This window comes from Pezoporus occidentalis, unplaced genomic scaffold (assembly GCF_034315485.1).
Source record: "Pezoporus occidentalis ecotype Australia unplaced genomic scaffold, CSIRO_AGI_Poc_V1 ctg1, whole genome shotgun sequence".
Taxonomy (NCBI): domain Eukaryota; kingdom Metazoa; phylum Chordata; class Aves; order Psittaciformes; family Psittacidae; genus Pezoporus; species Pezoporus occidentalis.
Genome location: NW_026912778.1, coordinates 7980144 through 8003145, shown reverse-complemented (window position 1 = coordinate 8003145; position 23002 = coordinate 7980144). Strand labels below are relative to the sequence as shown.

The 23002-nt window shown below is 37.9% G+C and overlaps 1 protein-coding gene across 1 annotated transcript; it reads right to left on the bottom strand.

Annotated features, from left to right (window-relative positions):
- Positions 1–2444: 2444 nt before the first annotated feature.
- Positions 2445–22803, bottom strand: NEIL3 (nei like DNA glycosylase 3). The gene is made up of 10 exons (XM_062624308.1): positions 22564–22803; positions 20325–20440; positions 18335–18469; positions 17089–17302; positions 15825–15899; positions 13169–13335; positions 10117–10286; positions 6765–7167; positions 4720–4852; positions 2445–3923 (listed from the first exon to the last, which is right to left on the bottom strand). The coding sequence occupies exons 1-10, from the start codon at positions 22684–22686 to the stop codon at positions 3747–3749; spliced, it is 1713 nt and encodes a 570-aa protein (XP_062480292.1). The 5' UTR covers positions 22687–22803; the 3' UTR covers positions 2445–3746.
- Positions 22804–23002: the final 199 nt, after the last annotated feature.

Sequence of the window (23002 nt, the reverse complement as noted above, 5' to 3'; positions counted from 1 at the left end):
GGATAGACAGATCCCTCTTTTAACTTGAAGACAGGCTGAGAGAGCTGGGATTGTTCAGCCTGGAGATAAAGAGGCTCTGGGAGACCTCAGAGCAGCTTCCAGTACCTAAAGGGAGCCTACAAGAAACCTGGAGAGGGACTTTTTACAAGGACAAGGGGGAATGGCTTTAAACTGAGAGAAGGGTGATTTATGTTGGACATTAGAAATTTTTCCCTGTGCGGGTAGTGAGATGCTGGCACAGGATGCTCAGAGAGGTTGTGGCTGCCCCATCCCTGGAAATGTTCAAGGCAAGGCCAGGCTGGATGGCACTTAGAGCAATCTGATGTAGTTGAAGGTGTCCCTGCCCATGGCAGAGGGCTTGGAACTTACATGATCTTTAAGGTCTCTTCCAACACTAACCATTCTGTGATTCCATAAACTTAGGCTTTGTTATTCTTTTAGCCTCCACAGTTGATTGCATGCAACACAAGCCATTAAAATGTGTAAACCAAATATGAATCTGAAATGTGTGTTCCATCACTTGTACTGTAATAGATGAATCAATGTGAAAAAATAAGTGCATTTATAACTACTAGGACAGAAGCTGAAAATCAGGACTTTTACCATGAGCAAACACAATACATTCTTTCACAAACTGTCTGCAGTTTTGCACCCTTGGCTGTAGATTATTTCTGAAAGGTTGAGAGGGGGATGTGTTACAAGGTAAGTTTTCTTGCCAGATGTTTTTTTTTTATCAAAACCTTTTATGACCTTTTATGATCAGCTGTCAGCCATAGCTTGTTAAACAACTAAACATAGTGCTGGCCTCTGTAAGAAGAAGAGAAATAAAGAAACTGGTTTTGCAAAAGCAGTAAGTTTTGCAGAGGCAGCTGGTGAATCAGAATTCACTGTCTCTTGCTTAGTCTCCTACTTCTCTGGAGTTCTCCTACTTCTCTGGAGTTCTCCTACTTCTCTGGAGTGTAAATGTGTCAGTTTCCTCCACATGCTAGTTCTCTGTGATAAGCTCAAGGTATCCTTACCCTCAGTTATTTCCATTTCTGCCTTTCCTCACCTTGTGATATTATACAACCAGGTTATATTCTAAGCAAATTTAGGCTGATATAAATATGTCACCTCTTCAAAACAGACATCCAAGGAAACACACTCTATAAACTTTAGAAGTTCATAGCCTAAATGGATGGTATTTATAGAGAAGACATGAGATTAGAATTTAATAATTTATAATGATACTTAATGTGTGGCATAATAGCCTCAGTAATGTAAGAGAGCAGTTCCCACTGATACTAGCATACCCTACTTTCACAAGGTTTAGGGAAGAGGTACTAGTTCCAGAAGTTGAGTGTTACGCAGTAATCTTAATTTCTACATGTAAAGTTTTAAGAAATAAACATTTCTGCACAATCAAAACTTTCATGTTGCACTTCTTCAACAGCCATGCCTTGCCCTGTGGCTCCTGCCTTATTCTAACTTCTTACATTTATTTCTACACATTTCAGAATTCCTCTCAAACATTTTACATTTTATCTGCTAGATGATGTCTCTTGCCTGAATTTATAAGGTACCTATTTCCTGAAACAATCCTTTGTCCAAAATAGTGATACCATTCAGTCATGCAACCATTCTGAAATATCTTCAGAGAGATTTAGATTTTTAGAATTCTTAACCTGTATTATTTCAACTTCATGCACAATCAAGAGACTATAAAAATCTCTGATTTGCAACCTCACTGGTAAATAGTATCTGCAGCCAGCTCTGGTTTCTTCAAGTGGATAGAGCCTGTGCTAGCCTATGACATTACAACTGAGATAGTAAATACAAGTTATTGCATGCTAACATTTGTAGCTAGGCTGAAAGTAGCAGAAATGAGGCAATACAGAAAGTCATTTTTTTAAAACACAACTCCTATTTGAGGTGAAGCTTCTGCTATTGTAATAGTTTTGTTTTTAATGTAAGTTATTTCTAATGCTTTTAATGTATACAAACTTTGGGGAAAATGACGTATTGATTTTATCAATTATTGTATTTTAAACACTTTTCCTTAGTTTAAGCAGGATATACTGCTCATTTCAATGAAGTATTCAGATTTTGCATCCTCAGAGGGTAAATGAAGTTTATACATCACTGCTCCACTGTCCCAGTTAACTTTTATACTTCTTATGCACTTCTTTTTTAAAACCATACCACCCGTTATAGAAATGTAAGAATAGAAAAAGGGAAGTGATTGCAGTATCTAATAAAAGCAGTTAATCCTTTAAAACTTGTATGTGCCGTACGTAAGTGGATATTCACATCTTGTCTGGGTGTTAAGATAAAAAAAGACAACAGCCCAACTGTTAATTTTTGAAGTGTCAAACTTTGAAAAAGTTACTTAACTTCCAGCTTCAGTGAGATCTTAACATCTGTGGCAGGCAAGTGATCAAAAATGGCTGATAATTCTGTTCTGTTTTTCATGTTTAGCTGAACTGTTGAAGATTTATCCCTGTACAAAACATCCAAAGCATGTACAATTTAAAAATAATCAAACACTATCACAGTAATCAATTGTACAAATACAAGTGAGGAACTGGTTAGATAGGGGTTTTAAAGATTTAGATGTATAAGCACAAGCTAGCAGTGACACTGCATTGTTAGAAGAAGCATCATACAAAAAGATGGCAATGGAAAGGCAGTCTTTACCATGTGAAGTAGCTTGTTTTGTTCTCAGGTGGAGTTCTGTACCCTGCTATAAATAATAGGCTTCATGAAAGATACATATAGTCTTTGGAAAGAGGCCACTGAGCAACATAAGGATTATGGTTTCTATAATCTAATTAGAAAAGATTTCCTTCACATAAGAAAATTTTAAAAGATTTCAGAGGTATGAAAGGCTACTGAAAAGATGAAGAAAAAAGCCTCTAAATTTGTGTTGGGTTAGGACAAGAAATCGGTTTCACTTGCACCATGGCATGGAAGATTTAATTGGACTGAACTTCCACAAGTTTCTCAGGAAAATTAAGTAGTCCTTCCCCTCAAAATAAATAATAAAAGGCAGTTACCTCTCAGAAATGGCACAATTAATTCTGAAATATTTACAAAGAGGTATGATTTTATTGTGCATTACAGATGGATTGACAGAAAAAAATTTAGTAGCAACTAGAATAAATTGTTAAGACCTGGATTTAAAATATGTAATTAGGAAAGCTGCAGAGTCACATTATTAATTTTAGGGCAGTTTTTGTCTTTTTCTAAACCTAAGCAAGGTCACACATTCAACTATGCTAACATTTGAAGTGTACAGTCCATTGCTGTTTCATTTTAAGCTCTGAGTAAATAAAGCATGAAGTATTTAAACAAGTGTGTTTTCTTTATATTAACTTTTATTATTTTATTATGTTTACACTTGTGGAAAAATCTGCCACTTTAAAATACTAATTTAAAGTTATTGATTCTGTAAATCACGTGCTTGAAAGTATACAGTGCTGACAAACTTCAATGACATGTATAGGCAAAAAGAAAGTTCAATTTTTAATTAGAAATACAACAGTATGTTACAATATACTGCAAGCTAGATGATTATTGCAAAATAGCATGCAGCACACAAGCAGCGTTTAAGTTTTACAGGACTACATAAAATGACTCTTTCCAGACCTGCAGTTCTTTATGCTGTTGGAGCTCTTTTACTAATGAAGCAGCAAATGGAAAAATGACTAGGCAAGTTGTATGCACTTAAAACATCCTGAGGAGCAGCTAACTATTAACATTGGCCATCAAGGAATAAGTTGCAAACCTGGCCCATTTTCTGCCCATTGAAAAAAGCCACACTGTTTTTCCTTTCCAAGAGGGCACACAAAGAAGTTCTTTCCATTATTGGGACCGATCTTCAAGACAGTCTTCATAACAGATCGCTTGCCATGGTTACAAAATGGAAAATCCAAGTCAGCCCACTGCCAAAAGAAACAGGTTTAGGCACAGTTTTGGCATATAGGGTGGCTATGAATTCCTTATTTTAAAATTGGCAATAGAAACAGATCTATAGGGGGAAGCCCTAGAGGAAACTCCTCCTAGTAGTTTTATCTCTTTTGCGATCACTGATTTTAGGTTTTTCTCTCAACTGCACACACTAAATGGTTTAAATTTAAATGTTGCTAACACACAGTTTTCTTCAAATAAAGGCACAATAGTCATTACTGTCTGGAGTTCATCTGGTGGGAGGTGACTGAATCAAATTCTTCTCAGTCACATACATTCAAAGCAAGGAGCAATGGCCACCAGTTGCAGCTAGGAAGGTCAGGTTAGGCATTAGTGCAGCAATGGGAGCAGTTGCCCAGGCAGATTACAGAATCTTCATCCTTGGATATTCAAGATTTTGGCTAGACAGAAATGTGTCTGATTTCCATATCTAGAGTTTGCCATAGTCCTCCTTCAAGCAAGAGGATGATCTGAACAACTTGTACAAGTCCCTTCAAACCAACATTTCTGCTATGCATCTATTTTACATCACTTGGAAGCAGATAAAGAACATTTGGACAAGCAGGGGCCTTCTTAGCAGGAAGAGAAGTAACTAAAACTATAATTTTGTAACTGCTATTATGCTTTTAGCTTCAGTTCAGTGTGCAAAAGTATTTAAAATTACCTCAAACGTTAAATGGATCACATCTGTCCACAAATACAGATCACTGGGGCAAGAAGGCTGCAGAACAAGTGCTTATTAGAAAACAGGCCCTGCAATCTTATACATACCTGAAAGTAGTCACACTGAGTTTCCCTGGGTAGAGGACAGGTATAAAACTGCCTGCCTTTGTTTTCTCCATCCTTTCTCACAACTCTGAGGCTGCAGAGCCGGCTGTGTTTGCTGCAGCGAGGATGGCCTGCACTTAACATATAAATATCATGTCAGATTAGCTTGAGGTATGCTGTAATGATAGGTTACAAAATGACACCTGCATAACGTCAAAGGTATTACCAGCCAAAGAAACCTCTCTTACCATTACAATAGTTCACTCAGTGTTCTTTCGCACACGACAGTCAGAAAACTTACTTCTCTAATGCACTCTATTGCACCTTTAAAGCTGAATGATTGCTAGTAGCGAAGACTGTGTGCTTTTCTGCAGGTATTACACCAGTTTTCCCCAGCATTAGCCCTTGTTTTGAATAATTTTAAAGTAATATACAAAACAAAATAAATATTACCACAGCTATTATAGTGCCCAATCCAAATTCTGACATATTCTAAAAGAGTATCCTGCTGTCAGCAGAAAAAGACCAATACAAAGTAGTTACTCCAGGTATTTGTATGCTTCCCAGAAGACTCCCACTCTTCTTACTAAAATATTACAGTAATGCTCCAGACAAGAAGTAATCCACCCGAGGCAGGGTGGGTGTTCTTTGAATGGGATAAAGTTTCTTTCTTTCTTTGCTATGATTGAGATAGTCAGATATTATCTGAATGCAATAAACAAGGCTTTATCTAAAAACAGTAACATGAAAAAAAAACAGTTACACGATAGTCTGAAATGTATCTTTCCAATGTGTGTATATAGCAGAAAGGCCTGGAGGGTGAGGGGGATAAATAATTTATTCTGGTTAAGTTACCATCTTAGGAATTTCATGTTCTTTTATGTCTGGCAGATTGCAGTCCTGCAGACATCAGTACTTTTCTTCCAACACCTCATTGAAGCAACAGAAAAAAAACCCAAGACTTTCTGATGGGTTTTGTTACAAGCGTTTGGTTTTGGTGTGGGTTTTCTTAATTTTTGTTTTATTTGCTTAGTTTTTTGCTTGTGTTTTGTGTTTTTTAATGTTTAAGTGACAAGTTGCTTTAACTACCTGTTACCGTGATAGATACAGTCTCATTTCTTTTTTGCACTCCTGTCTTCTCAGTTATCCTGCCCACCTCCTCAGTTCTCTGTAGCTGTCTACTGCCACAGCAAGGAGAAAGTATATTCACACAGCCTAACCTGGCTAGCCACTGGGATCCTTTTTCAAAACTGGTGCTTCAACATTGCAAGGAATAATTTCTGTATTTCGGAACAGACACATCACCAAGAAGTTTGTAGCATATTGTTAATATTTCACACTCACCCTGAATAATGTACCACTAAGTGACATCTATCTTGCAGTCCCATTGCTGTTGTGTATGTCTGCCCAACTTTCTGACAACCCTAATAGGTTCTCACGCTTCTCTTAACAAGGCAATGGATGTGTCTGAATAGGGCTGTGTAAATACAGATTCAGGATGGGTAGAGCACTGAAGTAGTTACATATAGAATGGGAAGGAAAGTTAAGAGAAAATAGTGATGGGAGGTTCATTAAGGTACCTGAATAGAGTTTCATACCATGGGAAGAATTTTGAGAACTGCTAGTTGACATGACTTTAATTGGAATATATTCATTCAGCTACCTTCCTTTTGTCATCTTTCATGATGATTTCAATGATCTCTCTAAGCAGATAGCAACTACAGTGCTAAGATCAGACAACTCTTTATGTAGAACTTGACCTATTAGAGCTATACTGCTCTATCCCATAGGAATAGCTGAACTATGAACAGCTGTTTAGTTAAGAGCAGTACTGGCCAGATGACAAAATCAGGACTTTTCTAATGACAGCCTAAGTCATTCAGTGCTTTTGAAATCTGTAATTTTAGTTTCCCAAGAATAATCTACCTCTGGCAGAAATCCAAAGACAACAGTGTCTGAACCCAAAAGCATAGTATTCCAATAATCTTCAGGGATAAAGTTGATCTTTGGAATTATAAAAAGACTTGTTTACATTTTAGAATACATACCTTATTGCCTTATTATATTGGTGAACTGTGGATATATGATCAGTTTTCTGTTTCTTCTGTACATGTGTGAAAGAGAGAGGTTGCTGACAGGAGGACAAAGCCATAGGAGTTACAGGTGTCGGGCAATGCTTGGCTGTGCTTCCCCATGACTGGTAGACATTGTTTTGTATGTGTCTACAATTACTTTTTGAAGCAACACACTGAGAGTGTCCATCGGATATTTGGGTATCATTTCTCAAATCATCTTTGTTACCAAGATCTGTTAAGACAAGAGTTGTAGTTCCAAATGCAGTTTTCCTATTGATCTTTATTTCTCTGCTGGGTTTTCTGAAGTCATTACAAGGGTACTTCACTAAGTTTATGTTAAAGGCTGCAGGATCTTCAACATTCTCTGTCTTTGGAACTAAGGAAAAAGAAGTTATTGGTTATAATTCATCTGTATAGTGATACATCCTATTTCTGATCTGTAGTCATAAGTCATTGTACAGAGAGTGAAAGAGTAAATTTACCATACCATCTAGAAAGATGGCAAAACCTGTCACAGATTGGATATAGTACCAAATTTCTCACAATAATGAGAGTTTATACGCTTTTGGAGTCACATACAGCATGTGTTTCTAGATAACATTACTGTTGTTCAAATAAGACCAGATGTGAATAGTAAAGCTGTTAGAGAATTAACCATACAAAGTTGAATTTGACTTAATTACAGGTATTAAAATATTTAAATTCTCAAAAATAACCTTTTATAACCCTAGCACTGGAAGATGGCAGGGTATGGTATCTCCCAGCAGCAATACATTACCCAAAGTATTGTTTTACTGTTAACACAAAAAGGAGCAAAAAGAATTAATTTGTTGGGTTTTCTAGTGCTTTCAGGGCTCACATCCTTTCCAAACATTGCACGCATCCAAACTTACTGATCCCTTACTCTAAGAGGCTTTAGAAGCAAGCAGTTTAGACATTTACTTTGCATTTATTTTCTGACATGAAAAAACAGTGTGTTTCTTCACAGAATGCGAGGCCTGTCTAGTGGGCAATAATCACTCCAGAAGAGTCCAGAATTTATTAATCCCAGTTCAATAAATAAGGAGTGTGTAGGTTATCTTTCCTGAGAAAAGGGTGAAAAGATAAACTTTTACGGGGTCCCTATGTGCAATCTTTGTAAAGGAGCTGTGAAATCATAGTGTTCAAGAACAGAGTCTTTTCTACCATCTCCAGCAGTGTCTCACTCCTACATCTTCCATCCATACAAGGAAGAGGGAATAAAGCAGAAGAAAAATGGGTAGGTAAGGCATACACAAAGGCATGCTTTCTCTAAAGGCATTCTCAGTCAGAAACAAATAGGAATCCTTACAGTTTTCTTTAAACGCTTCTTAGAAACTGAATTATTTTGGCTCTAAGGCCAGTAGCTAACTTTACATACCAAGTATTCTGTCCTCAAAAATTCAGCCTTTTCTGCTGACAGTAGTTAATTTAGAAACAACATAAAAGACAAAAAAAAATAAAATAAAATCAACAAAGTAAGAAGGTAAGGAATCCTAAAGTTTGAGAAGAGAGAGGTAAACAAAACTGCTAAAACCAATCTCAAATACCTCTCCTACGATTCAAAAATAAGTTACTTTTTTAAAAAAAAAAGAAATTTCATAAAGTATTCCACCAAGTCTAACACATGTTCAAATTCCAGGCCTCTCTGCAGCATTGGCACATAGCTACACAAGTGAAACTTAAAAGTACCTGAGAAGGAAAAGGATTTTGTTACAAAGCTTAAACTAAAGCATTTGTACACACACCATTATGTATTTTAAGGTCCAGCTGACACTATTAATTCCAGGATAAATGTTAGTTGGTAAATCTGAGTCTGTGGACAGATTAAAACTTTCAGGTTTCTGGCACTGATTTTGCAGAAGAATTATGCAAGATTAGCCTCTGCTGGCAAGAACTGTCATGTAAGTCATGGAGGCATACTTTTGTTAATTCCTGGCATAAAGAAATGGACTTCAGCTAGTGTAAGATAAGAGTTTCACACACTACATTCATAAAATCAATAACTAGAATGAAGTAATAATTAAAAAAAAAAACCACATTTGAACTTGTAAGGACCAAAATTAGTACCATAAAGTCATTTCTTCAGCAGCTGGGAATTTGGAGGCACTTTGGAAAGTATGGCTCAATTAAAGATCAATATGACCTTCAATTCCGATTTCAGCATCTATACTTTCAGTCATAGTTTAATGGAGTAAACTTTTAACAACAGGTCCTGAAACCCACATAAAACCACTAATTCTTCTCAGATACAAAATGCCTATATATTGTTTCCAAATATCTTTTCTTTCAGTTTTGTAGCACCAGAGATAGAAAAATTAAGAACTAAATTGTAGTATGCAAATTTCAGCCACTTACTGAATAATCCACCTAATGTGAAATAAGTAATAGTTTTTGAGGTAGAAAAGCTTCAGTATGGAATTGCTATAGAATTAGCTTTATCCCGGAAAGCCACACACATGCACGCCTCTAGGCCTTGTTTCTTGGAATGCACGTAGCAATTAAACGTGCTTCAGAGCAACAGTCTTGATGCAGATAACTTCCTCTAAATTCTTCCACAGGATTCACTCACTTTTTTCTACAGAAAGTGCAAAAGAATACAAAGCTCCTCTTCACAGAGAAAACAGGTCTCAGTGGAAAGTGTGTCCATAACCTCACTCATCCCTTCTTAATATCCAAAATTTCAATACAGAAATCTGTATTGAAGTCAGCACGTTATTCATTCCATCTTTCTGCCCATTTTTGGGTCTCATTCATAGCTGCTTCTGTCCACCAGATCTAGAGAGCAGCATTAAAAGCTCCAGCAAGAGAGAAACAACAAGTTTAGGTAAGAAGTCCCAAATCATCCTTACTCTGAACTTGGAGCCAAAAACCTAGCTCCTGAGAAACGTGACATCCTTTTGGAAAGGGTACCAAAATATGCTGCTTTTGTCCACATGACAGAATGATAATTGCTTTTCTGCCTCTGGGGATTTCTCTGCAATATGCTGCAATCATCTAATGAATTTAAGTAGAGTTGAGAGAATAGAGTTTTGTCTCACTCCTTGCCCCTGAAAATAAAAGGGTCACTGCAGAGGCTTTTCTATAGAGTCCCACCTGAACACAAAGTGGAAAGACAAGCCTCTTTCAGGCTTTAAGAAAAGAGGTTTTCTATGATTGTCTGTGAAATATTTCCCCAAAATACAAATTTAAGTTAGCTAATTACTTAAATATATTCACAATAAGGCACTTTTACAGTTCTAAAAACCGCATCAAAACCAAATCCTCCCCCTTTTTCCAGTACAAATTCCAGACAACCTTTCAATACCTTCAGGCCTTGAAGTCAAACAGGCATCACAAATTTCAGCAGAAGGCTTGTTTATCAGGGTACAGCGCATGCACGTCCATTCCTCTTCGGACTTCCAAGCTACATCTTCATTAGAACATGACCCTCTGCCATATGCCCAGCCAATTAGGCTATTTCTAGTTGGCAATTTGCTGTAAAACAAAAGAACGACGTTAGTCTTTTGTGACATTTTTTCTACAAATTGTCTTATACCACTATGTGCAGGGAGGCACAGGGCTGGAGAACAAGTAATACACAATGTTATGCCTGCCTATCAGAGCTTGGACAGCATGTCACGGTTAGAGTTTGATTTTTTTTTCTTCTTTACCTCCAGGGCAAATCTTTCCCAATGCTGCCTTAGTAAATATAAATATTTAAATCATAAAATCATAGAATGGTTAGGGTTGGAAGAACTGTTTCAGTACATTTCTCCCAACCCTTGTATAGAATGCTTATGAACAAATGCATTTTTGGACAAAGAACTGTTCAGAAGCTAAACTACAGAAAGTCACACAACCTAGCACACAAATTGGTTTGCCCTCATTTAAATGGTGTCCATTAGACCACTTTGTTATTGTAACAACCAACAGAACTTAAAACCTTAAAAGTTAGAAAGTCTAGAAAGTCTTTCTTGTGTATCACCATTTGCTAGAAAACTTTTCAAAATGTAGGAGTCCACTCAGAATAAAGTATTTTCTTTTTTTGTTGTTGGTGGTGGTTTTGTGGATTTTTTAGTCCTGATCAGAAAGAGTTCCGGAATCTCCTAGCTGTGACCGGTAAGCCAAATCTGTACTCCAGACACTCCTACAGATTTAATTTTATTTATTTCCCTGTTAATTATAATACTTCCTATGGCGATACACTGATATACAATCATAGTTACCATTTTGCAGACGCTGCATTTTGTCATAGTATTCAAATATTGTTAGCGCAGTAAATTTAACTTGAACTTTCCTGTTAAGGAAGATATATGTAAGCTTTTAAATACTACGGTTGATAATTTTTTATGGATTTATACATTCGGGGGGGGGGGGGGGGCTTTTTTCTAATTCTAAGAATTTAAGCACTTAATAATGCAAATGCCATACTTTGGAACTGTTGCGATACAACTTAGACCTTTAACAGCCTACATTTCTAAGATAATGGGAAGGATATCCACTACTTACTACATATCTTGCATAGCAGGAAAACTAAAGAGGGCAATGAGAACTGCTGACATACCGGAGATGCTATGCTGTCAAGAGGTAAAGCAGACATTACAGTATCCTTCACCAAAATACTGTGGCTAGATAACAAAACAGCTGAACTGGAAGTGTGAAAAATGGGTATTTTTACATTATTAGATCAGATGTTCTATTCAGTTACCAAAAATGTATTACTAGACTGAATATGTTCAGCATGTCATCCTCCCAGTGTGACCACAGTGTCATCCTACCATCCTTCTCACCATTTTGGAACATGAAATATGGGGTGTGTGGTGGTTTTAAGACTCAAGATACATTTGGATTTGATGAGGTATAAGCTTATAATGAGTATTTTCTTCATTTTTTTTCAGTTGAGAAAAATCATAAGCTACTTGATTTTATCCAAGAACCATTGGGTTAAATTCTACACTTTATGATCTGTAGCAAGTCAGTTTGATCACACAGGTTCCTTTCAGCCTTCAAACATGAAAAGCTTGAAATGGCAGATAAACCACTGGAGCTACACATACTTTTATTTGGTAACAGTTACTGCATAACAGAAGACAGAGCAGTAGAACACAAAGAGCTTACCATTAGGATGAGAACAGCACAAGAAACCTTTTCACTTTATAGCTACCATTGTTAAGTTTTTCAATGAAGCATACCACTGTTTAATTATTTGTTAAAAAACACCCAAAAGAAACACCACCACCACAAACAACAAAACCCCAAACTACTACTTGTTCTAGAACAGAGAAAGAGATCTTTTTTAACTTGCATCATTTTCTAGTTATCTGACTCAACAGAACACTGCTGCCTTCCCACCCTTCTGCAAAACATTGCTCATTGAGGTTATCAGCATGTGAAATATTTATCTCACATGCTGGTATTTTCTACAATTGATCTATACTCAAAGGTGATTTTTAAGCTTTAACCAAAATCCCTTCAGCCATCTGAATCTTCAAAGTAGGCTGAAGGTGGGAGAGGGATTTGTGTGTTCTGTAAATCTTATCTAATACACACACACACACACACAGAGCTTGCAAAGCAAAGCAATGGCTTTTATTAGATTGACAAAGCTCAGTGTAAAAAGGCAAGATTCTGAAACCTCAGATGAAAATTTTCAAGAATAACTAGGGTATAAGAATCCCAATAAGGTGCTTTTGGAATTTTTACCTTCTGACCCTTTGTGATATCAAATGCATTTTGTGCACACCTAAAATAAATGAAGGAAATCTGCTGCTAGCACAACTTATGTGGAACTGAAAGTGCCCCTGTGGCACACCTGTAGTAAAAGCTTTCCAAATACAATAAAGAGGAAAACAAAAACCCCAGAAAGTCCTAAGCCCTACAATATTTGCTGCACTCTGAATTTACTGAAGTTTTAGTTAATCTCATCCAGAACAAAATTCCACAGATGCACACTTATCTAGATATTTGAGAACTGAAGAGGCTATCCTATGAAAAGAAATAGAGACAAAAAATAACCCACCTTATGCCGTTCAACTCAGTTGTGCGTAAGCATCCAAGCCTATTATATTGATAGCACCAAGAAAGGGGCAGTTTTTCCAGCAGCAGCGAGTAATTCTGAGTACTCTGAATTGTTTTTTTATTCTTACATTCAAATAACAACCATTTAATAACAGATGTGCCCTTTGAAAGGAAAAGTATTAAAGAATCGAAGCTTTTAACCATTTCTAAATGACAATGGGCAAAACATTTTTCTTTCGTAAAGTCAAGAAAATCAGAAATAAAATGCACAAGGATTTATTCTATTTGAGAAGTGATAAACGCACTTGGAGGTGCTTAAGCATTTGATGCTTAAAAGTATTACAAAGTTACCATCATACCTTAGATTGACAAGTTGAGGATCTGCCTTTTGACATCCAGAGCAGAAGTAAGTCATCCTGTTATTCTCTCCTAAACGACACACAGTGATCTTACCATTGCACTGAGCACAGGCTGGGCGCTTGTATACTTTGTAGTGTTTGTAGAGTGGAGACCCTGTTTTGCGGCACTAAAATAGAACATATTTAAAAACCAAGTCAGAGATCAAATATAAATTTTATGTCAGTCCTTCTACAGTTCAACTGAAGCTAAAATTAAAAAAAACAAAACCAACCCAGAAACAAGTAAACTGACAGCTTAATGACTACATAAAGATATTTAAGGCACATTCACAATGGCTATCATATTCTTTTACGAAGAGTTTACTTTAAATCAGGTATAACACTGGCTAGAATTCTCCACATAATGGATTAAAAGAATACAAAAAAACCCACAGAATACAAAACAAATACATGCTAGGGACTCCCTGTGTTCAGCTGGACCAGCTAGCTTGATTTAGCAGAAGCCATCTTTGACCTGGCACCTGCAGGAGTGTTCTTAAGGAGCTGATGAGCTCTAGCCAATGCAGCATAGAAAACAAAATTAAACCAAACATAAGCCACAAAACTACCACCACCTTCCCTTGTCTGAAAAAGAGCCAAAACCACACCACAGAGCCAGCTCAGACCTTATGCAACAATCTGGGTTGAGCAGCCTTCCCAAAAACCTAAAGAACCGCACAATGCAGGAGTACTGCATTTCTGCAGTATTTCTGCAGGAGTTGGGTAGCACCCAGTAAAGTTGCTCAGCTTCAGCCTTAGCCCTGGCCATACCAGAGAAGTTGGCTCATGAAAAGCCACTTGGCACTATAGAAAGCTCCCCAGATCCTGGAAGAAAATCATATTGAATTCAGTACAGTAGAAGCCCAAAGGGCACAGCGACCTAGAGAGTCTCCAGAGGGCTGACAAGCAGGTACATTTCATGACAAAACTCACATGACATCAGCATAAACATACCTCAGCTAAAACTGGCAGAAAAGCAACAATAAAAACAAAACCAAACAAGAAAAGCCCACTTGAGTTGCAGCCAACTCTGCAGAGCCACACCAGTTCCTGCACTACACCTGAAGTTCAAATGATACTACAGCTGGCCCAGCAATACCAGCCCAGCTCTGGCAGGGCTCAGTGGCTCCAGCTCCATAATGCACAATGACCCTTGAGTTCTCCCCAGATACAGGGAGTTTTGAGCACAGCATATTTGCTTCTGCTGTGCTCTTGAATAAGCCTCGCTGAATGAGAAAGCTTTCACCAGTACAATCTAGTAATTCAACCAGAAGGAATTACTAACATATATTTACATTAATATTCACAAGCAGTTTGCTTTCTCCTCAAGGTTTACAGTTAGTTTCTTATTAGTAGTTTTCTCCCATCCAGTTATTTAAAAAACAAACAAAAGCAACAGCTTTTTACATAAACAAGATTCCTCAGCTCTGCATCTGTAAGGTGTTACTACAAACAATATAGTAGGATTATACATTCTGTAATAGTCTATAAAAAATGATCAAGCACTACCCCTTGTATTAACCTATTTTCACTGGGTTTATCTTAAAGAGGTTTGGTGGGGGGGTGATGACTATCCTTTAAAAGCACTTGGCTGGTGAATACTTGCTAAAATATAGATTATAAAAGTTTTTAAAATGGCTAATCTGAGCTACAGAAAGTTTAATGTGTTTGTTTATTGTCAGTCTAAAAGACTGTTGACACATTTAAATTTCCTAGTACTATAGTTGTTGCAGAATGCTCTCTTCACTGTCAGACTTCAGTTAAGCCTGGAGAACGAAAAGATGTGCCTAGCCAACAGACTAAACTACTCTTCAGTAGGTTGGGGGAAAGCAGACATTTAAGCAGACTATTAAATTATGTGTTTAGCCTTTATGATTGAAAGATGGTATTAAGGAAGTCAGGTGCCCTCCTTCTAGCCTATCAAAAAAATAATTTTTAGCAGCACTAGCTCCTTGCCTTTCGTAAGTACCAAGATAAACAGACACGAATTTCATTGCTCCTTTTCATTTCTTTGCATGCAGCTTAAAGAAGAAAAATATACAAGAATTCTGTCAAATTCTCTCTCCTATTTTGGAAAGTAAAGAGCAACCAGGATGGAAGAAATTAAATCCTACTGAAGTTGTGGCAGTAGGGAGAAGCTGGAATTTATTTTACTTTAGCAACCAAAAATATTGCTTCAGTTAGGAAAAAAAAGTTGTTGAAAGTTACAATCTGTTCACTCAAATAAATATACTGCAAGTGGCAAACTCTAGTTCCCGGTTTGAAGAGTGACCTTTACGTTCTCTTACAAGTAAATGTGTGCTTAACCTACAGCAAGTTTGACATGTTCAGAGCTGCATTACAACACATGCACAGTGAAACTGAACTGGCCCTTAGGCTGCATCTATCAAACTCTTCTGCTGCAACTGGGCCAAGCTATGCATATTCTTACAGCCTAGACTCCCTTACCTTTCCATCATTTGACAATTCATAATTAATAGAGAGCACACAAACCAACATTCCTATTTATGGAAACACTTGTCCTGTTGCATCTTATGACTATTTTCACTAGTTGATCACATACAGCTAACATGCTGGAGTCAAGTTTTGGAGGTTCCTCAGAAACATGTGCCAATACCTTATAAAAAAGCATGGTAAAATCACGTGTCATTTTCACCAAATGATGTATATGCTCATCTGTCAGTTGGCAAACCTGTAAGTAAGACAAAAATGATTTTTAGAATATTAGAATGCCAAGGGACAACAGCAGAAAGACCTATAATGCAGGGGTACCTCAAACACTTCCAGCTTATGTGGAACTGCATTGACTCCTGTGGTGGTAATTCTTTGACTTCACATTGATATATAACACCTCAGTAAAAATGTATGTTTAGTCATTCTATACTATACAAACTCACTATGTAAATACCAAGCAACGCACTTTAGCTCATGCTTTGTGACACAAAACATTAAATAAAAGTTTCAGTTGTCTTTGTCTATACTGACCTAAGAGTTTCTGATCACAGGAATTATGTGAAGTTAACAACTCTTAGTTGCCTCTTAATTTACTCATGGATTGTGATACAAGCTGTCTATCATCAGAGGCTCTTTTCTGCAAAAAATCTTCAGGAAAAATACTTGAGCCAAAGGCATCACAATTAGATATATCAATCCAATTTTTGTTAAGAAATTGCATTTTTGTTTCCTTTGTTCCCGTTGCAGATACAACTAAAATCCTGACTGATCCTAAGAAAAGCTTTCAAAATATTATGTGTATAAAGCTTTCCAGTTACTATCTTCACCAGCTTTTCTTTATGTACTATGTAATGTCAATCTGTTCTGTAAACATCGGGCTTCTTTTCAACCAAACTTTGGAGATCCATGTTTGAGGATCTTAATAAAGAAAGAATGTTAAACAATGGTAGAAAAGTAAATTATGCCAGCTAGCAAGACAGGAAGTGGAAGAAACAGCAGCAAAACCAATCAACTCTACCACATAAACTATTTCGGCTAGCAGCTGAACAAAGAAAACAAAAGCACTTTTCACTTTATTTATAGGCTGACAATTTAATGATAGCAAAATAGGATGCCAGACAAAGTCAGGATTTTAAGGTTAAATTAATTCCCTGCTAAGGAGAGATTTCAAGATGTAATAGAGAATGCTTAGCCCCACAAAATATGCCCACTCTGTGAAGCATGAGTAGCAGCAACAGTTTCCAAGGACTGCCATTGCAAATGTCTCCAGTTATAATGATAAAATGTTAATTTAATGTCTTAAAATAACTTGAAAAATGACAGATCATAAAACCAAGGTAAGAAGATGACAAAATGTTATATGAATAAGTATGTACATTCTCAATACTTTGGTGTCATTAAAAGCAATCTTGTGACATTTCACCCACCTTAACAGCTGGATGAAGACCACTGTCAAACAGTGCTTCATTTTTTATTATATTTCCCACTCCAGGTAATACTGTTTGATCCAGTAACACATCACACAACATGAGGGTTTTGTGCCGCTTAATCTCACTTTCTGCTCTTAGGAAACTAAATTTTGGAGAACAGACATCTAAGCTTTCCATCATTCTCACTTTCCGTTCACTCTCAGCTGCATTTCTGGAAGAGAATAATACATTAAGATTTATTTTTATTTCAATTATATGCTAACATAGCAGTATGATTTTAAAAACAACACATGAAAGTATAATAGAACATTATATGCAGATAACAGAAATCTTGCAAATACCAGTGACAGGAAGAGGCACAGAAATTACATTAACCACCCCTCCCAGAAACAGGTAAGTGATGCATGCAAGGAACATTCATCTGATCCAGCATACAAGAAAACACTCTCATTTTGTTCATATTAGTTTGAAAAATAATTGCCAGATCCTTGTTTTAAAACTACTACCAACATGGAAAGACTATGCATTTGGACCATCAAACATAACTAACTGTATGGTTACATGGTCCAATAGTTACTAGAAGACAATAAAAGGTAATAGTTTCTTAAACCTTAACTCTACCAGGTTACATAGTCACTTGAAAACAGTACAGTAAAAGAAGTCTCAGGCTTACATAAGCTTTTATTTTGTAATATTAAATATGCATATATATATGATACTTGAATTTACATGGTCCTTTTCCCCAAAGAGCCTCAAATGCTTTAAAATCAAGCTTGCTATTATTTTTATTAGCAGTGAGAAGTACCAATGCTGATGGTCAAAAACGTGCACTTAATGTAAATTAGAACAATTATATCAATTTGCTTCCAAAAAGAAAGCAAACGTAAACACACACCCTTAGGAGCATAAAATCTGAAACTAGTAATCATCAAAGGTCCTTATTCTTGTTAAGGAATTGAGACTTGCATGGAAATTAAAGGAGCAATGGGGTTCAGCATTCAGATCCAAGAACGGACTTATTCGCAGTCTTGATGCTATTGCATAGAAATACTTTAAACATATGTAAATTCTGATACAAAAGTAGCAAAATTAAATTACCATACCAATATTTAGAAAGCTTTGTTTCTTTGTGTCTATGATGGCATCTGAGCACTAAATTTGTGTGTGATTTTTCACTATGTTCTTAAAAGAATGTCGTAAAAATAAACCAAGCTGTGTTTAATTTGGTTAGTTTCTGCTTTACCTATACTCTACTGTCACCTCGAAAAAACAAACAATATCCTCTGTAAGCTGTATCTCCAAAACTGGTAGTGCTGCATTTCTGCCTTTGCTTCCATTGGGATTAATGCACATGGAACCGTTCATACCAAAGTGAATCCTTGGAGAGAAAAGAGAGTTCTTACAGGTATTTTATCTTCACAATGTTTCCAAGCATCACACTAGTGTATGTTTGAAGTTATAAACTGTTCTTACCTAACCAAGTCAGTATGTATGTACATTAATTCTAGCCATTAAGAGTAACACAGCAACAAACTACTTGCTTACATAATGTTCAATTCCCAGAGAAAAATCTTCCCAAGTCAAAACTACTCCAAAACATAGCAGTTTTCCAGTGGTCTTCAAAATTCACTAAACAGAAACCAAAACTGATCATTAAGTAACATGCTTTTCTGGTGTATCACACTTAGAATTTTTTCCACTTGACATGCTGGTCTTCCAACACAGGTTCTTAAGTCTTCAGGGAGGCTGAAGGAAATGAGGCTACTTTACCAGAAAATTTTCAGTTAAATCTGGCAGAAGTTACCTTGTATGAAAGGAAAGATTTCAGTCCCTTAATTGCCAACACTTTTATCATATCAAAGCTACTTCCAATAACACCATAAACAAAGTAACATCTGCCATATGTTGTTTTCTGCTTTTCTTTGCCTACACCCAAGGCAAAACCTGCAGGTCAATTAAAAACTAATATAAGAAAGAAACTGAAAAATGCCCAGAGGGCAAAGGAGTGGAACAGACTCTTTCAAGCATTCCTCCTACTGGTCACTAATGCTTTAAAAGGTCTTACATTTTATGATATATCCTACTAGGAGCTAGTATACGTGAGCAAAGGACAAGTTTGACTATGGCCTCATGCATTTTATTTATTACAAATTCACCTGTTACATTCAAGCCATAAAAAAAACTGTAAGAGATTGTCCTACTTGTATACATAGTATATCAGAAAATAAGGATTATTTTGTAGGTACAAAAAGATGTAACAGAGTTAGAAAGATTAGAATTATGTTGCAAGTAGAAGGGTAAAAGAAAACCCTTAAATGGAAGTCTTGTAAGAGTCTTACTTATGTATCCTGTATTAATTACCATAAAGAATGAGAGGGGATTTTTTTTCATAATCCAATATACTGTGCATTTGGTTAGATTTATTTTTAGTTGACTTTGCATTACAGAAGCATACTGAAATAGAAAAAGTAATCTAGATGATTCCAAGTACAACCCTGGTGGCTAGTACAACATGTCCAACGGCTTAAAGCATTGAACAAAATCCTAAACATGCCAACAAACTCGTAATAAGCTCTGCAAAGCATAAGCAAACAATGATTTGGCAGTTTTTACCATTTGTCTAGGAGACAGCTTCACAAAAAAGTTAAAGTACACTCGTTACCAAAACCATTCATCTGCCAAATTCACAGTTCCAAACCAAGGAGATGTTAATATTGTTGAAAGAAAGCAAGCAAGAAAGTAATCATAAATGTATACATACTGAATACTAAGTTGGTTTTGGTTTGTTTTTTTTTTTCCACATTGGTTTATTCATGATTCAGTTGCTCTGATTAATGTTGAGTACAGAATTTAAGCCTAAATTTCTTAAGGAAAGTTAGAAAGACTTGCAAGTAGAACTTGTAGTGGAAGACATTAAGTAACTGTTACTTCATGCACTTCTCTGAGTTTTGTCCTTAGAAAATGCAATTTCCTGCTTGAAACAAAGCATTTCAGGGATTAATTGTCCTTTTCAGACACTGTTACTTGGAATTTTAGGCTAAGAATAAAGTAGTAGATTATCCAAAAAGGTAAGTGGCTATATCTATTATTTCCAGCATTACAGAGAGAAGATTGCAGGTAAGTTTCTTGATAACACTAATTTTCAAATCTCTGAAAGTGACTTCAGCAAGAACAAGATGACCCATGAATACATATAGTCTGAACGCACAGGAAGTCTTTTTCTCTCCTCTTACCTCAAAGCTTTCTGATCAAAATACATAAAAAGTTCCTTTCCCAATGTCTCCACACCCCTGTAAACATGTCCAACAAGGAAATCATGACCAGAGGTTCCCTCCTTGCTTGCAGCAGTCTAAAAATGAACACACACACACACAGATTAAAACAGAATTTATACTGCTTTGATTCTAGCATTAGTACACATTCACCAAATTGCTGATTTTTCCATCCTGAACATTAGACCTTCTCTTCTCAAGCAACTCTACCAAAACCCATGAGACTGTTAACTCAGGAAACAAAGAGTCACTGTTGCTCATACTATCCCAACTCAGCTCCTTCTCTTCTGAATTGCAACAATACATCTTTTTTATCAGTGAATTTTATGCCTTTTCCTTCAAGTAATGAATTTACAAGAAGACTTTAAGGCTGATGCAAATTAAACAGGTACAGTTCAAACACTAGTTGTCAGTATCAATTCTGCCATTTGCTGGCCTACATCCTTCTCCAAATGCCTCCTGCTGGAATTTCTACCCATGCTAATAATGCTTTCAGTGTTTCACATGGCGCAATACATATTACAGAAAAGCTACTGCTGAGCTGACAGAGATACTTCTCTCTTCCTACTAGTTTAAAGTCTAATCTCAGATGATGTTGAACAGGAGGTGGAATGCTAAAAGAGGACAAGAAAAAGATAATTCTGAGATGGAAACAATGATTTTTTCTTGCTTAGCACATGAAACTCCACTGAAATCATAAGAAGGGACCACTATTGATTATCTTGTCCAAACACTGGGGGCTCAAAGCAGGACTGTCTTACATCAGGCAGCCTTAGGTCGACTTCAGAGTGGCTCGAGTCAACTTCAGAGTGGCTCTAGGAATAGACACTCTATTGGGCCCTCGTCCCAAGACTTGACTATTGTATTAGGAAATGTTTTCATCCACAACTTAATCAGAAATTCTCCTGTTGTCACTTGTATCTGTTGTCTCTAACCCTACCTGCACCTCTGACAAGAGTCTGGCCCGGTCTCTTCTGCATCCTCCTTGTAGGTAGCTGAAGAGAGCAGTAAAACCCAGTTCTATCAGCTTCTTCAGCACTATATACTTCAGCCAGCTAATCATACCAGGGGCTTCACTCTAGCATGTTACTTTTTCCTAGTGGGGAGTTGGAATGTACTCCAAAGTCACTGTAATCCAAATGCAGCCTTGCAAGTACTGAGCAAAGGTAAGAATCACTGTCCTCAGCCTGCTGGCTACATCATCATTAGCACAGTCCAGTACAGGGCAGGCTGTCTTCCTTGGAGGGGCAAGTCTCAGCTGGTCTGAGCCTCTTTAATACGTGGAGCTGTTTTCCACCTGATCAGCAGCCAGGCCTGTGCCACTGCATGACATATTCTGTTCCAGGTGCAGGACTCTGCATGTCCTGCAAACGCTGCGCCTGTAAAGGTGCCCATGACAAAGAGAACCTTGAGGTCCCCAGGTCTGTTCAGCCCCTGCTGAAACCTGCAGGCACTATCTTCACTGTCATGGGATCCCTAAGTGCAAGGCAGATTGGTGTACCAACATTACATCCTGTGTGCACTGAGACCAGGTGCCACATTTATTTAAATAGTTGGTCTAATTAAAATTATTTAAAAAAATAGTCATAGAAGTAAACCCTCCCTCTCTGCAGCCCAACATGTACCTTCTCCACCTCATGTCATTCAGACTTGTGAAGACTTATGAGAAAAATTAAAATTAGTAACTGCTACTATAAATTTCCTTCTATTGTAGGTTTCCTGACACTAAATGACATTTAAAATCTACTCTAAGTGAATGAGAGTGATTCTAAAACATTTCCCTTGCTATTTCCAAAAGCCCCTGTGTTTGTACAGCTTAGTATCCCATTACACAACCGACCTTGTTTGTTATGATGATAAGAATATTTAATAATTTAAAATACGAATTAAGACTGTACCTACGGACGATCCCCCAGCGAAGGGTACCCGGGGAGCAGGAGCCCACCCGGGGAGCAGGAGCCCCGCCGCTGCCGGAAAGCAGGAGGAGCAGCCATGTCGGCCACAACGGCCATCCTGCTCTGGCCCCGCATTCTCACCCCCCACCCACTGCCTGCTCCCAGACTCGAGTCCTCTCCCATAAACCCGGCAGCGTTCACCGCCGCGCACACCCGGGGACCCAAGCTCTGCGACCCCGGCCCGGCTTGGCTCGGCGCTGCCCCTGAGGGGAAGCGCCTCTCCCTCACCGCGCTCGGTCCCTCACCGGGCTACCAGCTCCGGCCGCGGCTGCCACAGCGCTACACCGCACGCTCCGCACCGCCTGGTCCCGCCGCACCCGGGCCCGTAACTTCTCGCCATAGAGCGCGCAGCCCGGGCCCTCCACCATAACCGCAGGGTACCGCCAGGCGCGGCACTCGGCGCCTCCCGCCTCTTCCCTTCAAATCTGCCACTGGCTCGGGGGCGGTGCTGCCTCGCCGGGACCGCCTCCGCCCGGGTGAGCGCTGGGCCAGTATCAGCGGGGAAGTCGGGGACGCTTACGGTCCCTAGGGAGTTCAGGCCTAGACTGACAGAAGGAAACCGTGCCCCGAAGGGCTCCGCGGGCAGGCGGGCTGCAGCTGCGGGGCTAGGTGAGGGTGGGTCGGTGCGGGTATGGCTGCTGTTGCCGGACCGGAAGAGGTCAGTGAGGTGAGACTGACCTAACC

Excerpts from the sequence above, each read along its gene's own strand:
- NEIL3 (XM_062624308.1), bottom strand. The coding sequence starts at position 22,686 with ATGGTGGAGGGCCCGGGCTGCGCGCTCTATGGCGAGAAGTTACGGGCC. Across the intron at positions 20,441-22,563 it reads CGGCCGGAGCTGGTAGCCCG|ACTGCTGCAAGCAAGGAGGG; the intron begins GTGAGGGACCGA and ends GTTCATTTTTAG. Across the intron at positions 7,168-10,116 it reads TTTGACTTCAAGGCCTGAAG|TTCCAAAGACAGAGAATGTT; the intron begins GTATTGAAAGGT and ends CTTTTTCCTTAG.